At 36.1% G+C, this 24,373-nt stretch overlaps 1 protein-coding gene across 1 annotated transcript in view; it reads right to left on the reverse strand.

Annotated features, from left to right (window-relative positions):
• The window catches only part of LOC113226134 (nephrin-like), a 465,840-nt gene that overhangs the window by 427,739 nt on the left and 13,728 nt on the right, over nt 1–24,373 (reverse strand). Inside the window, exons 4-5 of the mRNA XM_026458662.1 lie at nt 2,139–2,342; nt 1,000–1,160 (exon numbers count right to left, since the gene is read on the reverse strand). Of these exons, the coding sequence (XP_026314447.1) occupies nt 1,000–1,160; nt 2,139–2,342 (365 nt within the window). The remainder of the gene's footprint in view (nt 1–999; nt 1,161–2,138; nt 2,343–24,373) is intronic.

The following is a 24,373-nucleotide window of genomic DNA, read 5'->3' on the forward strand; positions in this document are numbered from 1 at the left end:
TTGGTTGGTTAAAATCTTTTTTATTCGGTTACGTAACTTAAAACTGCTTCTGGATTTAATTTTAACGTCAGATGCTTTCAAGAAAAGGCAGTAAAGCATTTGTCAAGCCATGACGATGTTATCATTATCACTTTCTCAAACGAATCACCTTGAAGATTGGTCTAATTTCCTTTCACATTGAAGATACCAGATTAGAGTTCTAACAGATGATATTATGGCGTGTTTCTTTCGTATACAAGTATCTAAAATATCTCTTTTCCTAATCGAATCTACGATCAAAGTGCCACGTTGAAACCTGATTTCCAGCAAACTAACACTATTATCGAGCACAATGGAAACGACTGGGATTGTATTCTACGACGGTAACTCGATAATCCGAGGCAATTACCACCGCCTCATACGATACTGGGTCACATCCCACTTCTGAATTTAAGTTTCAGGTTTGTAATAGAATTGTGCAATTAGTTTGTAACTTGTTCAAGTTTTTATGATTGTTTTAAATTTTGATTACAATTAAAAGACTAAATGGTTGTAGGAGTAGATCATACATCATCTAGAACTATAGGTTCTATGTGATAAATAGAACAAATTTGGAAGTTACACAGTACCTTATAAATGTTAACTGTTTAATTTACGTGTCATATAATATCTTTGCTTTTAGAAACTACTTTAGAAAATTAACATGATCACAAATTAGCGAACTTAAGACAAAACAGTTTTTTATATTATTAAAACCTGCAAAATATTTACTATATACGGTCTAATGGAAAGTGGTAACCGTCGCCTATAGACAATTGCATCACTAATCAATCTACTTATTAATCTGGAACAAAACAGAGCTGCTATGCTGCGGCGATGGGTTGGGCGGTCATACCCCACACAGGTAAAGTCGTAGTCACAGGGATCACGGTTGTCCGTTACCATCACGTATGTTACACAAAAGTTTACGTAATTCTAAAAGAGAATAAACTTAATGTTGGTTATTAAGAAAATACTCACAGTGATTCTCTTCAGCTGCCTTTTCCCCTTGTACCAGGTGATAACAGCTGGCGGTCTACTTCCAGCAGATTCACAGGTGACCTCATATCGGCGTTCGGCCGTGAGTACACCATTATCGCCTGTCTCTGTCGGCTTGTTGATTTCCACTGTTAGTGGTTTTACTAGAAAGAGAAAGTGAAAGTTAAGTACTTCAGAAGAAAATTGATAGTTAACATTACGTAGATAACAAAATGGAAGTGAAATATTCAAAGAAAATATCTTCATTCATATTTTGTACAAATAGTCTATGTTGGCAAAAGATTAATGAATAAGGTATTGTAATAATTTAACTAGCTTTCACAGAGAACTTTTGTTGTTATTTCGCTACGTTTTAACATTTAACGTTTTATTTTACATCAGGCGATTATGTGTAAAAAATTAAGTCAGTGAAATATAAATTTAGTGCTGTATAACCCATAATACGGGTCTAGTACTGTCTCGTATATAAAATGGAAATCAATAGTAGCCACTTTTGGCGAGAAACTTAAGGCTCAATTTAAATAATAAATACAATAATAATAATAACGCACACACTCAACATAGCCCCGCACTAGGGAAACCCTGTGTCGCGGGTGCCATGGACACAAACATAGATAACCACAAATTACACCCAAACTCACGAGAGAAATAAATGTAGGCCATACAAATATTTCTCCCGGCCCGGGAATCGAACCCGGGGACCTCTGCGTGGCAGTCCGGTATGGTAACCGTTCGGCCACGAAGGCAGTTATATATATTATAATTTATATTAGAGATTAGAATAGAAGCTAATTTTTGTAACATAGCATAATTAACTTTATGATCAATTGTGTAAAGTACATACTACATACGAGTCAAAATCTTCCAAAGAATGCGCGGGGCATGCGCGAGAATTCCTCGGAAGATTTTGGCTCGTACTTAGTTTGTACGTTACACAATTAATCATAAAGTGCATTACGCTGTGTTTGAAAATTCGCCTCCATTTCATTCCGCCGCAATGTAAATTGAGCCTAAGAGATATACAGAAATAAAATGCTACAATTCAAACAATTGTGCACTCCTAAAGGATGAAGATAAAATTCAAAACAAAATAAGTTGGAATCAATAAGCTAAATACTCACAAAACATATCCAGTACCAAGGATACCTCCTTAGGAGGCACCAGAAGTGAATTAGCGGCCTGACAGGTAAAGACAGCAGCATAATCACCGCGACTGATTTGCGGCCACAGAAGCCGGTTCTCTATGACATCACCCGTGTTGTGTTCGTACTCTTCGTCGACTAGGACACCGTTCACCAGCCACCGCACTTGGGGTTCTGGACGACCTGGTAAAGAAATTTTATGTTATATAAATATATTCACTCACTCAACAACGATATGAAAGGTTCTAGGTACCACTGCTTCCGATAACTGTCACCAGAGTTCCAAACTAAACACCTGTTAATTCAAAAGCCAAACTAGTTTTCAGAGTGAAATTTCAAATACGATAGAATTCGTAACCGTTTTTCTGATTCAATTTCTAAAGTTAAGGTTTTCAAGACTGTGTGTAACATTTCACATTTCGTTGGATACCGAGATTTGGTTAGCAGTCGCATTTCAGACAACGATATACAGTCCTCATAAGTGGATATGATACATAAAGGTCAAAGAAGAGGCAGTATGGTTACGTAGGTGCGAAAATAATCTTAAATACCAAACAGTAATTAAACAACAAAAACAACAAATGTAAATTTACTACATAGTGTTTTAGAAAGAATGATCTGATGTCTCTTAATTAGTCTTTTAAAATCAATTTTAAGGTCAAGTAAAACATGTTAAGTAAAAAACAAAGGACGATAGGATTTTATGTCTTGTACCATTCAGTATTGTTTAACTTCATCATAGCAAAATTTGCAACATCTTAATTCCAAAATCTGGAATTAGAACACTTATGCACTACGTCCAATCCGTATCAGTTCCGAATCTGAAAAAATGACGGTCCGAAATGTCACGGGTGTCCGAAGTATCATTTTATCTCTAGCCGTATAAACGATATTGGTATTTTCTCAGATATCGAATCGGACTTAGTGCACAAGCGACATCCGAAGTGGGTCCGAGTTTTCTAGATTTGAATGTAGAAGTGCGCAAACACCCTAAATGTCCTTTATTTCTCGTCTACAGAATTGTTAAGTTCCTGCATATACTCTCCGAAATACATTCGATAGAAAACCGACAAGAAGATCTCTATACTGCGGTAATCAAGACTTAGAATCTTTGGCTGTACTAAAGAGTGGCTGCCAGTCTCTGCTTTTCGCTTCACTTGATTACGCGTCAATTAGTATAGGGCAAAGCCGTCTTAAAGGTGACAGCAGTAGTTGATCTAGGAGTACTGGATAGTGCTGCTTCTGGAATGAATATCGTTACTATTTACTATATGAGTAATCCCATAAATATAAAAAAATAACAGTGGGCCACATGTCACGTGATTTAATTTTTTACTTAAATAGCTAAATTTTAACTCGAGTCACATAAACATAATCTCATGCTCAAGCAGAAACTTCACTACGAAAACAAACCTGAAATTTCCGATGTCCAAAGCAACCAACATTCAATACAAGCTTTAGCTTGGGCTATCCTAGCACAAACAAACTTCACAGAAAGATCTTTTGTCCCCTATTTACGCCCAGTATATTTGTCCGTACACTCCTAAATTGAATTAGTTCAAACCTTGGACAAGTCCTGTTCTGAATTGGACTCAATTTGGATTTGCGACGGACTTTCTAATGAAATGGCGTCAGGGTTTGTTAATGAAATTGATTGTGTGTGTAAGTGATGTTTCAAAGAAAAAACGTAGGTTAGATTTGATGAATAAGTGAAAACATTACGACGCAATTTAAAGTAATTTATATTCGGGGTATGAAAGAGGTTCATACTAATAGGCGTTTTAGCGCTTGCATATTTGAACACGAAATGTATGACGATAAGGTGGAATTTGCAATGTACAGGTAACCGAAATAAGGACACATTGTAAAACACATTGAACTGCCTATAAGGGTACATGTTTATGGGCTCTGTTTAAAATATATTAACGTTGAACGGGAGAACAATAAAAAATAAGTGTTTCTTTTACGATATTTAACAGCCATCATACGAATAGATTTGACATTTCAATTTGAGCTTCAGTCTGTGTTACCTAGTTAGTTACCTACACGGTTGTCATATAAAGATGTTCTGAAAAGACACGCGAAACATTGCAACATTAACCCCACGAGATGGGATTCATTAAAGTGGCCGTTCTGGGTGGAGGCACATTGTGAAAACTGAAGTGAAGGTGAAAAGATTTGAGGAACAGTGACTATCAGACCTGGACGCGAAACATGATGCTCTCTAGGCTAAGACACCTGCAGCCATCTTTTACTACTTTATCAACGGTGTCCTTACGTGTCGACACTGTTTGCGAATATTTATGGCATGATAAATGTAGCCATTTAAGGGCACATGAAAAAGCAAACAACCGTAGCTCTAATTCAAAACAATAGCAGTCGCTGTGGCCGAAACACACTGAAATAGATGTATGAACCTCAGTCGTATAGTTCTTTAATTCTATTCAGCTCGACTTCGAATTATAATTCATTGGTGGTGATTTTTTATGATATAAATGATGGCGCGAACAAGTTCTGCATGCGTCTGATGGTAAACGACGCGTCTAACCCTTAACAATTGCAGAACAGAACGCAAAGCTTTAAGTCACAAAGATCTGAGACATAAAGGTCACAAGTTCCATATGCCTGTTGTTTCACCAGTCTTTTCAAACTGGAATGCAGTATGCTTTCACAAGAAGCATTACTGCTGTAATGTGTGAGTTCAAGTGTATGTGCGTGCATGCGTACGTCTACCCGTGTGTTGCCCTGGTATCCGAGTGTATGTGCTTGCAAATTGAATAGATTGAAGATTGGTTTTGTCGCAGTGATAAGGAACTGCATAAGCATTGAATAGGCCATCCATGAATTACCATCCATTAATAATAATAACAACGGTTTTATATCTGCCAGAGTCGCTAGCAATTTGGAACCACCGGATTTCTGTAGCGTATCGCTTCCAGAATATACACAGAATACATTACTACTTGATACGGCACTTGTCGGTTCTTGAACCCTAGTTCATGAACCCGGCCGCTTGTGAGATTGCCTTAGATTACCGTTTATTCCATTATTACCAAAATTGATCTTTCAGGCTATAAGAGAGACAAGAATCTAAACTAAGTAATCATTAATAGCAATAACAATAGCGAGCTAATTTTCTTTCAGATGCTCGATTGAATTTCTCGTCGTAAAAAATGTAAAAATAACCATGTAAATAGTGGTAATCACATCAAAGAATTATTAAAAACCAGTTCACCACTCTTTTCGGCTATTCAAAGCGTAGAATCGATTGGCTTACCTTTTAATAATTACAAGGAAACAGGTCAACCATTGTGCCGGAGTTATCGACCTAATTTTGGTATCTTTACGATATTAAACCGTTCTTTCTTTCGATCAGTTTAAACGCTACCTTTTGTTTTTCAAGAAACATTTATAAACCGAGTAAGTGTCCATACTTAGAAAGAAAAAAGATAGATGAAGATCTGTAGTAGGTAGGATAGGCTTCCTGTTAAATAGTGTAATCTTATTTATCTCATGTAAAAGAGATAATAACAGAGTTTACACGACATGCGAAATATAAGAATAAAAATATATATAACACAAAACAAAAACAATAATAACATATGAAGCAACAGCAAAAAAGCAAATAATAATTACATAAAGCAAAGGAATAATTAACAACTTCAGAAGACATTGAAACTTATTATGTAGAAAGAGTACCACGCTTAGGCTTTGAGAATTATTCTGCTATGGTAAAAAATAAAACAAACACAAATATAAATGGACAAAAATACAATTGAAATAAAAACCAAGCAAGCGAAATTGTAGCGATTGTTACGCTACAACTTGCACTTCTACACGTGAATAATCACATTTCTTCGTATGTGTATTTATTTTGAAACGAGAAGGTACCCGTTTCGTAAACTCATCGTACAGAACAAAATCATAAACTTAAAATTCCTGAATGTCATTTGCCAAAATAAAGCAACCATTTTCCAGTTAAAAAGAAGTTAGAGAAAGGTTCAGAATTTAACCCTCGAGCAACAGGCAGCCCTCTGAAATCTTCAGGCTTGAAAAACAACGTCCGGGCCTAAGCCCCTGTCATTAGAAAGGCATCTGCGTTCGTAGGAATTGAAAAAAAAAAAACTTGCAAAGAACGTGTCGGAGTTAAAAATTCATGGGGCCATATTGAAAAAGTTGACACCGATTGTTTGATTTAACGTATAAGTTAGTTAAGAAAAATTTTCGTTTTCATTATTTTTAGAATAAATTGTATAAAAAGCTTCGCATTTCCGTTTCTCGTGAGGACAATAAGGCGAGGGTTTCAGATCGTAAATGATTAGAAAGAATAAGTCACGCTACACTGTGCTGTAAATCAGAGCGCCAATTGAAGCGCGAGGATCGTCGATCGTGACACGATATACTAATTTCGCACACCTTTAACATTTCAAGAAAATTACCCGACACATTTTAACACCTATGTATCGGCTGACGTTAGACGACTACTTACCACAGTGTAGAAGCATTTATTACTAGGCTTCAGTAAACCGTGATTAAACTACCAATGTTACGGAGCCACGCCATTGGCTTTTCTGGTGTCACAGATCTATTTGGGATTGTTGGTGCTTTCGTCTTCCTTTGCTTAGCAGATAATGTCGACTTCTCATACACTGCAAAAGGATCTCCAAAAAAGTAGAATCCCTTCGTATTTTCAGGAAGTACGCTTCAATCAATTTCTCGATTATGTAAATTCGAGCCCCTGTCGATTCAAATTTCGTTCGAGGATACTGTAACCTGATAAAATCCATTTTGATTGGGATCGGCAAGTTTTAACTGCGCGTGATTTTTAAAAACGTATTTCCGGAAGCGAGAAAAGATTCGGCACGGAAATTCGTTGTTTTTTAAGGATTTCCAATATATTCTGAAATTAATGATCTAAAAATAAACCTCGATCGAATTATATTGTAGCTTGCTTTCAACACGTCAGTATCTGGCTTATGAAGCTAATACAATATTGCATTATTAAAAGGTACGTTTAGTTAAGGACTATTCACAGAATACTAAATAAAGTATAATCATTGCGACATGGGTGTACCTGAACGTCTTTTCGAACAACTTGACGTAATTATTAATTCATTTATTTTTATTTAAAAGTACTAACCCATCGCGTGGTCAAGATATATACTTTAAAATGTACATTTACAAAGTAGTAGATTTTGGGCATTGATTATTTTGTGTATGATTGGGAAATAAATATGTCCAGGGAAGTACTGCCACTTTACTTATTAACCCGGAACATAGTAATGTATGCATCACCATGTTCCGGTTTTAAAGGGTAAGGATGCTGGTGGAATTGCCTCCGTGGCCGAACGGTTACCATGCCGGACTGCCACGCTGAGGTACCAGGTTCGATTTCCGGGCCGGGAGAAATATTTGTGTGGCTTACATTTATTTATCTCGTGAGTTTGGGTGTAATTTGTGGTTGTCTATGTGTGTGTCAATGGCACCCGTGACACAGGGTTACTCTAGTGCAGGGTTATGTTGAGTGTGTGCGTTGTTAAAAAAAAATTAATGTTAATGTTATGTCTCAGAGTGAGTGCAGTAGCAGCACCCCTCAGATCTTTGTGATTTAAAGCACTGAGTGGCAATGCAACTGTTATGGACATGCCTGTCGTTCACCACCAGGCGCACGACTTGTTCGTCCCTTCACTTGGTATCACAAAAAATAAATAAACCAAAAATAAGGTAATAAACTTAATAATAATTTTTATGGCTATAGATCCGAATAGGGTGTTCAATATAATTGTGCTAACCTGTAAAGACCTCGAAACGTTTGTTTGTTAAAAAATATATTTCAATTATGACGTAGTAAACGTGAAAACCTAGGAACTTGATATTGAAAATTGATACCTAGTTCCAATATCCGTTAGCAAACAAGTGTGAGAGAGAGCTAACAAAAACAAATTCTGTTCCAACTCCATCGTAATAAAAAATTACGTCTATGTTTTTCTCAATTGTTTTGTTTTCATATGTGATGCCAACTTTCTGTTTCAATTAAGGCATAGTAGAATAAGACGAGTATAGCAACTTCATTCAAATGTAGCGGCGCGGCCGGCGTGGCTTGAATGCGTGTAAACACCCACATGACGTCTACGGACGCACACATTCGTGTAATCTCGCGGTGCACTCGCGTTGCACAGCGTAGGTCGTCCCATGCGCCATGCATGACAGAATCGAAGCATTCGCTCAGTGGTTTATAATTGATCTATTGTAAATGTGCACTTTTTTAAATAAACGATGTATTTTCTTTTTATATTTGATTTATAACATATTAACAATTCTGTCCAAAATACCTCGGTATTACTTTGGACAGAGCCTTAAGTTACAAACAGCAGTGCATCAATACCAAGCAGAAAGTGGGCACTCGAAACAACTACCTGCGCCGCCTTACATCTTCCACATGGGGAGCTTCGCCACTAACTTTGCGAACGACCGGACTAGCCCTTTCCTTTTCGGCAAGCGAATACGCTAGCCCAGTTTGCAGCCGTTCAGCACACACGCACCTGGTGGACACAGCACTAAATGACACATGTCGAATCATTACGGGCTGTCTGAAACCAACCCCTGTTGGTATGTTGTATCCGCTCGTTGGTTTTGCCCCTCCGGACGTCCGCAGAGACGTGGCTAGCTCCCTGGAGCGCTTAAAAAAAGAGACTGATCCGCGGCCCCCTTACACTATCACGTACCGGTAATCCAGAGGCTAAAGAGTCGGCATAGCTTCATTAAAGAAGTATTCCCTCTGGACGGGGAAACTAATCAAGTCCGTATAAATCTCTGGACGGAAAGATACCCCACGGCATCACTTATTTCGTTGTCAGAGCACGTCCCTCCTGGGCATGATTTACCATGGCACACTTGGAAGTCTTTAAATAGACTGCGGACTCAAATCGGCCGAAGCAAGGAGAGCATGCACAGGTGGGGTTATAGCTCTGAAAGCGCATGTATTTGTGGTGTCTCTCCCCAGACTATAGCACATCTTTTATCTTGTCCTGCGTGCCCCTACACCTGCACAGTCGAGGACCTGTACCACGCTACTGATAATGCTATGACAGTCGCTGAGTACTCGTTCTCACAAATATAAACGTCAGAATCGACACGCTAAGAAGAAGAAGAACAGTTCCGCCTATATTAATAGATCTACAGATAAATTATTAGTGAACTAACACTATTATCATGTTTAAGCATAGTAAATTAATATTTGATCCTCTTTTTTCATATAGGACAAATCTTGGTTGAGCCCTCCATTCAGTAGGTTAGGTTACGTTATAAGAAAAAGCAGCCAGGAGATGCCAGAAGTCAATTTGCTTCCATTTTCAGGTTTTTTTAATAAACATTTGCCTTAGTTTTGAGGCTCAACATTAAACGTTTCATTTGTAAAAATCGTAATTAATTTATACAAATCAAACATTAGCACAGAACAGATTAAAATATACTTACATTGATTTAATTTGTTTTAAGTCTCAGAGAAAAACGATCAATCATTAAAAAAGATGACCGTTTAGATTTTTTGCAAATTTATAATTACCAATACATGCTCTTCAATTTAAATACATGCTCTTCAAAAATGACATCAAATAGTAGACGTGTTTATTGCTTTGTTAGAGGTTATTTGAAGAGTGCCTCACATTCAGAATTGTTCAGCATTTCACAGAGACATTGGAAAGATACAGCAACAATTATATTAAGTACACAGAATGGGAATATTATTCATTAAACGTATTGGTAGCAGTTTAGCTTGCTCTGGTGAAATAGTTTGTCCAGGGAAGTACAACCATCTTAAACCTATTATATTCTACCTGCAAGCGGTAATCTTAGCGTTACTGCGTTCCAGTTTTGAAGGGTAAGAATGCTGGTGAAATCATAGGCACATGGGACTTTTCAACTTATGTCTCAGTCGGAACGCAGTGGCAGTGCCCCTCAGATCTTTACCTACAGTATAATGTGCTCTGAGTTGCACTACAACTGTTATTGACAGGCGTGTTTGCCACCAAATGCTCTTCTTGTTCGCCTCGACAAGTGGTATTATAAAAAAATGTGAATGTTCCTTAAAACAATTAAGTTTCAATTCAAATTAATAGACCATTATTATAATTTAATATATAAAATTTGTTCGTACTTTATTTATCTCTAAGTTATTTATTAAAATCATGGAATATGTAGTAGCGTATAGCGGTAAAAGACCAATTGGTAAAACGGTTGCTTTGCAATTCAATAACTTGTATTATTAATTAATTTTATTATATACTTATAACTTTAATTTCTAAGCTACGTATATTTATGAATATGTCAATACCTCCAATGAACACTATGCCCACTTTATTTTTGGTCATTCTCTGTTATTGGTGTAAATAGCCATATTTATTTACTTATATATCCTCCCCGAATTTTGTGAAAAAAATAAAGAAGCAAATGACGAAATTCGAAATAAAAAACGAATTTTGTGAAAAACAGAGAAACAAATAACAAAATAAAAATAGAACAGTCGATAAATTAAGTTAGCGTAGCATTTTATTGGAGGCATTGGTTTAGTGTTAATACCTGTTAGCTACTAACGGTGAATAAAAAAATTGTAATAATCTAAAGTTTCCGTCGAAAAAAAAGAAGACGTTCCGTAGAAACAGAAAGCGTGGAACAAGGTTGACAACACCTGAAAAAAGTGTCCAGTTTGCGTTGCGTGGCGGACTATTCCTTGAAGCCTTAAAAGGGACTTAGTAGCAGTAAGACTTTTTGTAAAAGAATTCAACCGGGGAAGTACTGTCATCTTACCTATTTCTACCGCTAAGCGGTAATTGAGCAATGACTGCGTTACAGTTTTAAAGACTAAGGATGCTGGTGTAATTAAAGGCACAAGGGACTTGTCAATTTATGACTTAGGGTGACGTGTACAGTGACTGTGTGCCCCTCAGATCTTTGCGATTTTAATTCATACCACCAGGTGCAGAACTTGTTCGTTCCATCGCATGGTATCACAAAAAAGAACCCCTGCGTAGCGGTAGGACGTATAATGAGTTGATAATGATATGAGGTTAGTAATTTAACCCTTTTGAAATACATCTTACACCTCCCATGATTTATAGTACCTTTTCCATTACATTATAGTCCCTGTTACAGGATAAAAGGGTTCCCTTGTCTTCATGCAAACAAGGTAGGAAAAATGTCCCCTTTGGGTATTCCTTTGCTGTGATTGCCAATTAGTATAATGTCCATTATTGAGAATATTCCATTCTGATCCTCTGTTATGATTAATGTTTTAGGAGAAAACACGTTTGGACACGAACGTGCAAAGCTTTCATAAAATGCGGGACCGTAAAATAACAACCTAAGGTTTAATTTTCAATGAAAAGAAAGTAGCTCTTTCATACAAATAATTTGAATCATTAAATACAAATACATGTATTAGGATGGATCGACTGTTTTTTTGTGATTTTAGAGGGTTTTCTATGTACTTGAAAACACAGAGATCTAGCTAGGAGTGTGTGCGTTATTTGTTTATTTATGCTATAGGTGCTTTAAGTAAAGTTAATTTTGAATGGACTTTGTTAGGAGTGTTAAATACTTTAAAAAAGGGTTGTTTGGTAACGTAGAAAAAGTTTAAATTCGAAAAACTATACATTTTACTGTCCCACAACACAGTCCCTATATACCGACCCGAGAGATAGGGTTTTACGGAGAGATTACGGGCTCGACGGCAAGACCAGGGTACAGCGGGCGTCCAGGTATAGCCCTCCTCCAGTGATACGCCTTCATGGGCATCTCTGGAGGACTCGGATTTGGGTATGGACTCGCTGGGGTTTGTGGTGACTTGCAGACACGAACATATATGTCCGCCCCGGTTGCATGTGTCTCGTGCGCAGCTAGTGCGTCTTAGAAGCAGTCTAATTGAGGGCCTGAAGCGAGGAGACACCATCTAAACATTGTCGCAGGACACTGCGACTGGCATCTCTGGCACTAGCCCGGAGAGCCAGTAGAGGATAAGCTAGATATCCTCCGGTGCCTCCAGCCGCTTAGGTTATTGGGAACTGGAATGACGTCGTTTTTCGGTGTCGGGAAGTGAGCGTGTCTTACAGCTCCGCCACCATTACTGCTTAGCGGCAGAAATAGGTAAGGTAAGGTGGCAGTACTTCCCTGCACTAACTCTTTCAAAAGTAGCTCTACTGTTACTATATGTCGTTTATCCCTTAAGGTCTAATTCTTCTTCTTATCGCATCGATGGCATATACTACAATGCTTGCCGTCGTGGTGAAAGAATTTGCCAATTAGCTTAAGGTGCTCACTAATTATTACCTAGGGTACGCCACACGCACAGAAAAGGGATGGCATGTTGTGCGGGGAAGCTTTTCGTGCACCAATATCAAAATATATGTTAAATAAAAAACAAACGACAGTAGAACTTAGTGTCTTTTCACATTGCGTGATTTTTAGCTTCTAAAGCAATGTTTGTAAAAACATCTACATTCCAAAATAAAGTCTTAAGACCCTTTACCTATTACCTAAATACAAAAAAGTAATCAAGAAACTTTAAAACTCTCTACTGAAAAATCGTAATTTTGCAGATGCGCTAATTACATCGAAGGCTGCAAAATCTCCGTTCTTAGTACTAAAGCACATCATTAAGTATCTATATAACAAAGAAATACTTGAAGAATATCAATGCTTGTTCAGACATTGAGACGATAAAAGCGTTCTTATGTCGAGCTCTTTCGAACAAATAAACTTCAAGTTCGTGCGAATAGAAACGATTGAAACACATACACAAAAAAATCGTATACCACTTTTAAATATTTATATAACAAGAACATATGATCATATTGATAGGAAAGCTATACAAGGTTGTAAAATACTAATAACCTAGCAGGACTGTATTATTACTAACATCATAAACAATAAATTTTGTTCTATGACTTCTTACAAAACATAATAACTTTTTTTTATAAAATGTAAGTGCGCATTTGACCTCCATCTCTCCTGATGGAAAGTGATGATGAGGTCGACGATGGAGCATGCACACCTAAATAATGCCTATTTACTCTCGCCTTGAATGGGCCTCCCATGTTATAACGTTCAGGGAACAAGTCTGCAGGTAGGGAATTCCACTTCATAGCCGTTCGCCATATAAATATGGAAGCGTAACGCTTCGTGCGAATCTTTGGAATATTCACAACATAGGGGTGGAACCCAAGCCTACGCCTAGTCCCCCGGTGATGGAAAGGGGAAGGCGGAATGAAATCGTGTAATTCCATCGCACACTCTTCGTGATATACCCTGTAAAATACCGATAAGCAGGCAACTTTACGACGGTGTTCAAGGCTCTGCAGCTTCGCCTCCACTAATTCCGAGTCACCTATAAACTTCTTGGCTTGGTTGTCAATTGAATCCAAGGTTACCAGGTGGTATGTAGCAGAGCCATTCCAAAGGTGGCAGCAGTGCTCCATGCACGACCGGACTTGTGACACCGGTACAGCAGAAGCAACTGTCCAGGTGTAAAGTAACGCCTCACCCTGGAAAGGATCTAAACCTTCTTTGCTGCCTGTACCTATCTATAACTGTGTTGTCATCAGCATACGCAAAGGTACTTGGAATTAACATATCATTGATATCATATCAGACAGACCCTGAGGAACTCTATCCCCCGATGTTCGGAAGAGTAGACTTCTAAGACCACTCGAATCGAATGTTCGCTCAAGAAATCCGAGACGCAATTACAAAGGTCAGTGGGAAGCCCATAAGAGGGAAGCTTACACAGAAAAAAAGGAATTCTATTAATAAGAAAGAGCAATTTCTCAAAATATTTGATAATTCTGAAAGAATATTTATTAAAAGTAATAAAATATTGTCATTACAAAAATATTGCTAATTTTTTTCTAATACAATTTTACTCTAACATTTAGACATATCGCCAAGCCCTATTGAATGTGGATAAAATATTCTTTTTTAATTATCAGTTGTGAAAGAAAGAAAAATAATCGTCGCTTCGTAACTGGTTACGAAAAACAGTTATGTACGTGGATGAAAGGCTATTAACCTTGTCGGAACTATAAAATAGCAAATTTACAGCAGTAGTGCAGTTCAAAGTTGTCAATGTGCATAAAATATTAACTATGGGGAGGAGGGTTGCAAAATTTATATTTTCTCTTTATTTTCTGAACTTCTCGATCCCCCGTAAGAGAAATCCTTATTTTTATTTATATTTAGGCTAAAAATGCACCTCTGACAATATTGACTGGAAGTGGTTAACTTCTAATTGTCGGACGTGGCACATACAACAATGTTAAATGACGTTCAGATATTATTTAGTTAGGATGTGTCACATACAGCTAAGTTAACTGGATACGTAATCTTTTTTATATTGGATATGTTACTAACGTCATTGTAAATCATAAAATATACTCTTAACTTACATGACGTAACAAATAGCTCACCAATGAACATCATTAAATCTTTCCTACAGTTACCACGTTAACAGCCATTATTTGAATTTTACGCTGATTTTATCTGAATTTTGAATTTTAATACATCCTAGATTTATAAATAGGTTAATAACATCTAGTTCCTCGTTTTCGCGATTGCTAAAAATTAGGACTCTTTATTCACATTGTAGTAATGCAAATCACTTTAAAATCTAGGTAATTTATTCATTAAGTCTATAGTTTCCGTTATACATAGGAAATGAAACTATTTTTTGGATCTAAATCGCCGATGTCTGTTTTTTTTTTTCAAACTAACCAATGTTTCGGGCCCTTGCAGATCCCGTGGTTAGTCAGCCCGAAATGTTGGTTGTTCTTAATAGCTAATATACGCAATTCAAGATCCCGAAAAAAATAGTTTTAGATGATAATTCAAAATCAGTTCTACAGTTTTATTGAATATACAAAAATCTTACATCTAAAGAAATAAAATAATACAGTACTTCTTATAGAGAAGCTTTTTCAAGAGAATAGATTAGATCAATACAGCGAAATCTTCGAAAATTTACCAACGTAAAAATAACCAAAACATATCTTCTTTGGAAATAAAGCAACAGCCTCTCGTCTACTATCATGACAGGTACACATAATTCGTAAATACACACATCAAAAGTGTCTAGGGATCAAGTACGTTTAAGAGTATTGCTGCAATTAGGGTTAATTATATTAACTTTTTTGTATCGCTATTGATACTTTTTAGTGAGTTTTAACATTTAAATAAGGAATATTATTTAAAATTCGATAATAAGAAGAAAATCGATTGTCAATGTGGTTTTGTATAAAAATGAGTTATAGCGTTTTGACAAAATCATTACAATATCTGCATCGGAACCGAAACAATTTACATTATTATGGAGAGACGACATCATTTAACCCGAGAAGTGATGATGCGAACGGTCGGAATGTTGGAAGCTGGTTCCAGGCAACGTGCTGTGGCTTTCACTCTTAACACTACACAGAGCCTCATAAGTCGCCTCTGGACGCGCTATCGCATGACGGGCAGCGTGGCCGAGCGACATGGAGGACGATCTCGCATCACGACTCGCAGACCGGAACGGTATATCCAAAATACTGCTCGACGGAATCGTACTATGACCGCCATGATGTTGGTTACGAGGCTCCACAGCTCCTCAGGCTTGCTAATAAGCGATCAAACAATCCGAAATCGTTTACGTGAAGTGGGTCTGCGATCCCGAAGGCCGCTCAGAGTTCCACCTATTGCACCCTGCAATCGCAGGACCCGTTTACGATGGGCTCGCGAACACAGAAACTGGGAGGAAGAAGACTGGCGCTATGCGTGCTTTTCGGATGAATCCCGCTTCGGTATGAGACCGGATACAAGACGTACTCGAGTTTGGAGAACATCTGGACGTCATGAACGTTTGAGATATTGTCAGGAAGTTCATCCATATGGTGGGGGAACAATAATGATATGGGCCGGTATTTGGATCGGCGGAAGAACCGATCTCATTTGGATCAGGGGTAACCTCAATGCTCAAGTTTACGCAGAGAGGATTGTTTCAGATGTTATCATCCCTTTGCGAGGCCAGTTGGGTGATTCATTTCAACTAATGCATGACAACGCACGTCCACACACGGCTAGAGTCGTAACACGCATTCTTGCCGAAGCTCGTATCAACGTTCTGCCGTGGCCTGCTCAATCGCCAGACCTCAATCCAATTGAGCACGCATGGGATATGCTTCAAAGAAGAGCTGTGCCGAGTATGCATACCGTACATACTCTACAACAATATTTTGACTTGTTACAAAACACATGGGCGGCCATTCCTCAAAGTGATTTTGATGAACTCATCTTAAGCATGCCAAATCGCTGTAATTGTGTGATTCGTGTTAATGGTGGAAATACAGATTATTAATTTTCTTATCTTTACAATAAAAATGAGCAAAATCATCATTTTCGCCATTTTTTTGTCATTTAATTGACGCCGTTAATTTGAGTTTTTTCCCACAATTTGCAAAAACATCAATTTTAGTTTATTTTAATTAAATATAGGGGTAAGCGGTTAAATAAAACATAAGCATTAAAGTAAGAAGTCGTCCTGGAAGACTGGATTTGGTAAATATTGCTTAAATAATTTTTATTTCAAAAATATTCACTTGATCCCTAGACACTTTTGATGTGTGTATATTGTTATCTATGATGATTCCTAAATTTTTCTTTGAATCATCATAAAATGCGTCGTATATTAAGTCTTTTAGTGGAAACAGATCAGCAAATACTTCTGAGAAAGGTGATTAGCATATTTCTAATAATAAGTTAATATGCTAAATAAATTAAAAAGCTACACAAAACAAAACTACTGCATAATTTTAATTGTTGAAGAAGATTTTTACAAAACTAAAGATTACTTTGACATAACCGCTCACGCGATACATGCAGCCATAGACGCATACCACACCTAGAGATGCCGGTGATGATTTTATACCGATTTATCGGATATCGAAGTTATAACATGTAAAAGAACTAATATTAATTGCTATTTCGGTAACTACTCCAGCAAACCATAAAGTTTTTAATGCTTGGGTCTGTCAATTAAAAAAAATAAGCAACTTCAAATATACGTGACGACAATCGTGTGTGTTATTGTTTGGACTGGTGATTTCGCTGTTTATTTATTGAAAACAAACCGTAAGTAGCGTTTTTTAAGTTTACCCTGAATATATATGTTTATAAACTATACTTTAAGGAGTAATTTCATGGTAAACGTTAGAATCACTCAAACGGAATATTATCATATTTATCCAACTACACCAAAAATTTCATTAGTGCTTTTTAAGTGCAGGATTTGCGGTGTATTACTGCATTTTATTTCAGATGTTTTTGCGGGTATTAATACGGAGGGTATTTATTTAGCGATGCAGAATAATAGCCTTTATTTATAAAAACTTGTATTTAAACTGAATGCTTTTCTAATTTTATTTCATTAGCTTTTGGATGCACAATTCAAATAAATCAAAGCTAAAATGTACGTACTAGAAAACTGATATCGTTACTTTTTAAATTACAACTACCAATCTTTCTTTATTTTCGGGATAAATCTTGTTTTAACAAACAAATATTGCTTCTGAGGGTTGGCACCATATTTTGGATACGTTTCTATCGTGCCATTTTACTAACAAAACGAACCACGACGAACATAAGAAATTGTAATCAAAAACGTTCGCTCTCCCCTTTGACAAAGTCGCATCTGGTACATCCGTGCGGGTACGCAACCTCTCCGCCCGGCTAATAAGGATCTATAGTACTATGCGACCATGTTATTTGGCCACTTTCAACATAACCTACATTATTCACTCTGCAAAATGCTAGAAGCACTAGAATTATAACCATTTTAAGGTGATTAAAGTAATTTAAAAAAAAAATCAAAAATTCATATCCGACATTGTTAATAGGGCATGAAATACGTTCACTTCAAGATTTTATTTCATTTCTAATCAATTAATTGGAAACATCAAAAAATTTTGATCTCTTTCATCAAATTTAAATAATCTTAAATGAATTCAAGTTTTTTTGTGTGCACATTGAGTTCTTAGGTGAATTTCTTAGGTGTATTTTAAGAAAATATATTCTTAGACAATAAAAGAAATATTTAGCTATTCAGATTAATTTTCTAAATTCTAGAGTATATTTTTTAAAGCAACATTTTGTTGCGTTTTCATAATCAATGTTGTCGTGACATGTCGCTGAAGGCACACGCGGTAACGATTACTTTTACTTGTGCTTGTAATCAGAAAAATCATAAACAGTCACTTTTCCAAAGAGATAATACATAGTATTTTATTGTAATCAAATCATTAAATCAAATCAAATCATTTTATTCGTCATCATGGGTACAATAAAGATGATAATATTTATTTTATGGTCGCCATGACGTACCATCAAGGCATTAGAATTATACTATTATCATTAATTATACTTGTCCAATGCTTCCAAATAATAATAATAAAATAACACTAATAATTATCATTAAATAGTCATAAACCACTGATTATAGGCTTCCACCTTCACAGGACTAAGTCTTAAAATCTACAACAGTTAGGACATCAAAACAAAAGTAATTTAAATAAGATAATAATCAATGTAAATAAATCAATGTCATACAGTCACGTTCGTCTCAATAATAAATAATAAATTAATTAATGTGAAATTAGTTCGCAAAATTCCTTTAATGTATAAAATGATTTTTCAATTAAATACTCAAATAATGTGCGTTTAAATTCAGCGAAATTTTCATTCTGCCTTACCTGTAATGGCAATTTATTATAGATTTTTGGTGCCATTACAATTATACTCTTCTCAAATAGTGACGTTTTACAATTTATTTGGCGTAGTTGGTTAGGACGTCGTGCTCTTGTAACTACAGGAAAAAGTTGTGGGTGTCGTCGTATAAACAAGGCTGTTTCATAGATATATAATGAAGGCAAGGTCAAAATTTTTAGTTCTCGGTCTGTTTCAGTCCACAGATTGCCCTTATATATGTAGTTTGTTAGATTGTTCTTTGTGCTCATAATTTAAGAAATTTGGTTTCAGCATGAAATCAAACTACACTTGTCTTGTAACAAGCACAACTTTAACATGCAATTAGTTCCATCGCACCACTGCTAGATGGCATTAGTTGTACTCTAAAACGCGCTATCGTTTTGTTAACTTCAATAGTATAAGTCATCTCATATGTTTTGAATAGTTAATGCGATTAATAAAACAACAAAAATTACATATGCAGCCCCATAGAGGGATAGTTATATCTAAAGATTTTTATTTTTGCATGAAAGCGTTAAAATGTGATGAATTGTCGAAGTCGTCGAATAAAACTTGTTGTTTATGATGTTAGTACAAATAACCTGTAAAAGGGGGTTATTACACTGTTGGGTAATTTTCCGAAAAATTGCGAATAGTGGAAATTTTTGCGGAAAATTACATGAAAAATTTGAAAACTTGAAAAAATATTGTTTCGAAGGCTCATATTTTCTTCTACGTTTAGGAATATCTTTTGAAGTTTTATTTAGCTTGACTTATAAAATAAACTTGTATAACTAAAAGCCACTTACAGAAAAACGAGATTTAAAATGATTTTACAACAGCGAAAAAAACCTTTTCAATTGTTCCATCATTTTCGTTCAGTAAACAAATAAATACTACGTAATATTATTATATAAATAGTTAAAGCACTTGTGTTATGGAAATCGGAATCAACGACGGTATCACAAACACCCAGACCCGAGACTATATAGAAAAGTTAGTTTCTACACTGATCCGGCCGGGGATCGAACCCGGGACCTCAGAGATGGCGACACCATGAAAACCGGTGTGCAAGCCACTCGACCACGGCGGCCGTCATTATCTTAAACTTTTGACAGGTATCAACATGAAATGTGAGATTAAAACAAACATACCGAGAAAATATCCGGAAAAATATTTATTTTGCTGAAAAATATGATTTTTTCAAAATGGAAATTTTTCCATGACCACATTACATTGTGTGTTTCGTAATGGCGGTGCTCCGAGCGGAAGCCTATCACTCAACGTCTTTTTCGCTCTTAATGCAAGAACATAAAGCTTTTTCTTACCGGCTCAAGTCGGTTTCTCATTAATAAATGTGATCTCTCTTTTTATTACCACGATACGATAACTATAGTGTCACTAATCTCGACACTCACTCCAGAAAAAAAAATTGTTTTCGAAATTATTCTGATTTCAATTCAATTACATTCTTATTAATGTAGTCTTTAATTAACATGTGTAACTAGACATTTTCATGGTATCCAATACATTACTGCCTTTATACAAAAACGCAGTTTTACGGAATACTGCGACTAGCAAAGCAAGTGAAATTTTATCATTAATAAAGCTTCCATCTTCAAATTTTTTGTACGTAACACGTACTAAAGAATGCGTTTTGCTCTGCTCATCACTGTAGGTTCAAAATCACAGTATTTCTTCGACATTTGTGAACCGATTCAAATCTAAAGAAAATATTCCACCTACAAGGGTAGTAAATTAGGGGAGGAATCCGTTTTATTGCATTTCACCCACTGTCCGTTAAATAATTTCAATAAAACTTAGCAAACTGATGTAATTCCACACTGCTAAGGTCGATTTCTTTATTAAAAAAATATTATTATTTGTAACTTCTTCTGCTATACTTTGTTTGAAACAAATAAACGAATTATTATTATTAAACCAGGAATGGAACCGGAGAACGAGTCACGTAGCTTAGATTTCTTAATCGCTGAACTATAGAGATCGAACATGAATGTAACGTCCCAGTTTTACGAACCTTTTCAGAATATAAAGTGTGTTGCACATATTCATGCCGGTATAATCTGTGCGCCGCACCCGGGCAGCAGGAATCGAAATGAATGTATTTCAGAAATCGTACATGAATTTGTCGAACGAATTTGTAGACGGTTTTTCACATCGGCTTTGTTGTCGGGAAATTATTCCAAACCCCATATGTATGCTTAGTATAAAACTGGCAGCTTAATGTGAACGCCCCTTAAAAAGAATTTTGTGGTAAGTAGGTTATTAGGTCGAGTGGACGTTTAGGACGGCCTTCCTTTTTATAAATGTCTAAAATTAGTTCTTTTTCTTTCTTCTCATAACATTTTAGTCTGTCTGGTGTGTCACTGTAATGTTCTTTTGATCTCTTTTAAAATATTTCTTAAATTATGACCATAGATAATAAAAAAGTAAGAGCATCACAGGATCGTGACTCTTAAGAATCTGTAGCATCTGATGACTCGGATATAAGACCTGACGATATGTGTTAAAAAAAAACCAAATATGTTTAAGGGCTTAGAATAATAACGCATAGAAACCTAGTCCGCTCACGCTAAGTGAGGCAAATTGAAGCGCGCCAAAAGGGCCTACACGAGCGGGCGGGCCTTCAGTGCTCAAGGTCAACTTTCACCGCGAACAGATCAAGAATTTTAGCTAAAAATGACGAAATGTGCGTTAAATGAGTGTAAAAATACGTTATACAAACATAAAATAGATACTAACATCACATTCCACAAGGAAGTAACGCGTTTCAACTTGTATTTTTATATAAATATTCACTAAAGCCGAAAATTAACCTACTATTAAAAGTAGCCTACATGAATTTGATTTTTGCCTCACTTGTGACAGTTCGTTTGATATGAAACTATCATTCTATGCGTTATTATTCTAAGTTTAAGGGTATATTTCAATTTAACACATAGTAAAATAAGGTTGTCAGACAGAAATCGCTTAATCTTGTGCCATCGTTTACTGTTTATTTAATTGTATTGTATTTGTTTTTATTTTGGTGTAGGTACAATAAATAATTTTTATATTGTAAACGATAAAGTCACAAGAATTAGGGTGTAGCGATAGAATAAAAACTCTTTTGGTCGCATAGATTTTTTGTTCTACATAAAGAACGAAAAACAAACCACAATCGGATCGCCCGGTGGCGTTCGTTGAGATGTAAAATATTACAATATTGCGTGTTGTATTTTAATGTATTACGTACAGTCTGCACCCCAATGTTGACTGACCCCTTATATGACTTTTTGGTTCTGGGCACAAAAGTACGGAGAAAAGTGTTAAGTGACGAAATTAAGTAGTGGCTTATTTTAAAGTTGATAATTTTCAAGCAAATCTCCAACTCTTTAACATTTTTTCCGATGAATGCGTAAGATGACTCACAGAACTAAAAGGTCTGTTAGAGGGATAGGTAACTTAGGAGACAGCGTTTACATTAAAAGTATTTTTTTGACGAATATTTATTAATACTAAATCTTACTACTGCCTCCGTGGCCGAGCAGTTACCATGCCGAATTGCCACGCAGAGGTCCCAGGTTCGATTATCGGGCCGGGAAAAATATTTGTATAAATGTTTATTTCCCTCTTCAGTGTGGGTGTAGTTCGTGGTTGTCTATGTGTGTGTCCATGGCACCCGCGACACAGGGTTACCCTAGTGCCGGACTATGTTGAGTGTGTGCGTTATTATGATACTAGACCCGCAACGTGAACGTCAGAGCTATTGGACGTAGTCACTGTAATGTAATCTGTGCTTTTGTTAGCAATTGCCTTAAGAAGAATTACTTCTATCTCCCACTGAGGTAGGCAGAAAGTATAAACTTCTACCCTTTTCACTGGTATTTTCAGGTTTTTTATTTTTCTTACTTTTGACTTGACCTTTTAAGGACATCCTCAATCATCTTGTGATATGTTCGCCGAGGTCAACCTTTCCGACGGTTCTATCCGCATTCGCTCTTTCCACCATCCATCATATCACATCATATCGCTTCCATATCATTACTATATTATAAGAAATCGTTATTTGTATATGATTTCAAAATTAGGTATTTATTCTAAATTAAAATTCTACAGTAACTAACGACTTCAATCCATAGAAAAGTGTGTATAGAGTTTTGTTTTAGTGTTGAATTTTATCAAAGAATATCAGTACCGCGATACCATGGACAGACGTGACAGTCTATACCTATTGGGAATGAGCTAGACTGGCAGATAATATTGAATGTTGATATATTTTTTTACCAATGATATATTTTATACATAGTTGGGGAACTAACGTAAAGCCCCTGGCAAAGTCGCTATGGATTGCACAATACATTTTATTTTGCTTTGACCCAGGGGCCTTCTGCTTACTATTTATAATTATAATATTACTAAAAAGAAAAACAAATTACTTCAGTAATAAAGCCTAGTCATTTTTTATATTTTTCAATTTATACAAACGGGTACCTTAGTACTTAACTGCCTCCGTGGCCGAACGGTTACCATGCCGGACTGCCACGATGTCCGCAAATGTTTGTATGGCCTACATTTATTTCTCTCGTGAGTTTGGGTGTAATTTGTGGATGTCTATGTATGTGTCCATGGCACCTGCGACACAGAATTTCTCTAATGCAGGGCTATGTTGAGTGTACGCGTTATTATTAAAAAAATAAAAAATAATCATATTATACATACTCTGTCATTGTGTAGCCAAAACACTCTATTGCTCGTTAATATATGTTTTGTCTTGTTTCAACACGCGTCATTACATGCTTGCAAAACGAGATTGATAGTGTGAAATTTTGTAGAATATTTCAAGATTATCAAATATTATAATGCACAAGTTAATCAAAAACCACAACATTACTTACCGAATCAATGTGAATAATTTAAAACTTTAAATTTATGTTTACACAATCAGTCAAATAGCGAAATGTGAGCAACACACCGATGTAAATCAATTTTCAAAGAGGACCGCATCTGCGTCCGCCATCTATAATGTTTGAGAACCAACTAAATGATGTGCAGTGTCTTCACCGCACATCAGTGAAACGCAGCGTGTGTATGGAACGCCGCATCTAGTACGCTAGTACACGGACATTGTTGGCAATAACCAAGTAATTCTTAATGCTCATTAATTAGAATTAAATATCATATCGTTATTTGATGATTCATGAAAGGCAATGAATTGGCCTTAGTTCAAAATAATTAATAGATGCCATTACACTTAAGAACATAATTTATGGATTTGGATGTCAATATATATTTTTTAATTCAAAAGTAATTAGCTATCTGTTTCCGAAGTTTGTCCACAGTGCGTTTTGGCATAACTACGTCCGGTTTTAAACGATATTCATAAACACTAGTATGATAGCTAATACGATAGCTAGTTGAATAATGAAGTCAATTAACTATGCCGTATC

This window comes from Hyposmocoma kahamanoa, unplaced genomic scaffold, assembly GCF_003589595.1.
Source record: "Hyposmocoma kahamanoa isolate Upper Pololo Valley unplaced genomic scaffold, ASM358959v1 182, whole genome shotgun sequence".
NCBI lineage: Eukaryota > Metazoa > Arthropoda > Insecta > Lepidoptera > Cosmopterigidae > Hyposmocoma > Hyposmocoma kahamanoa.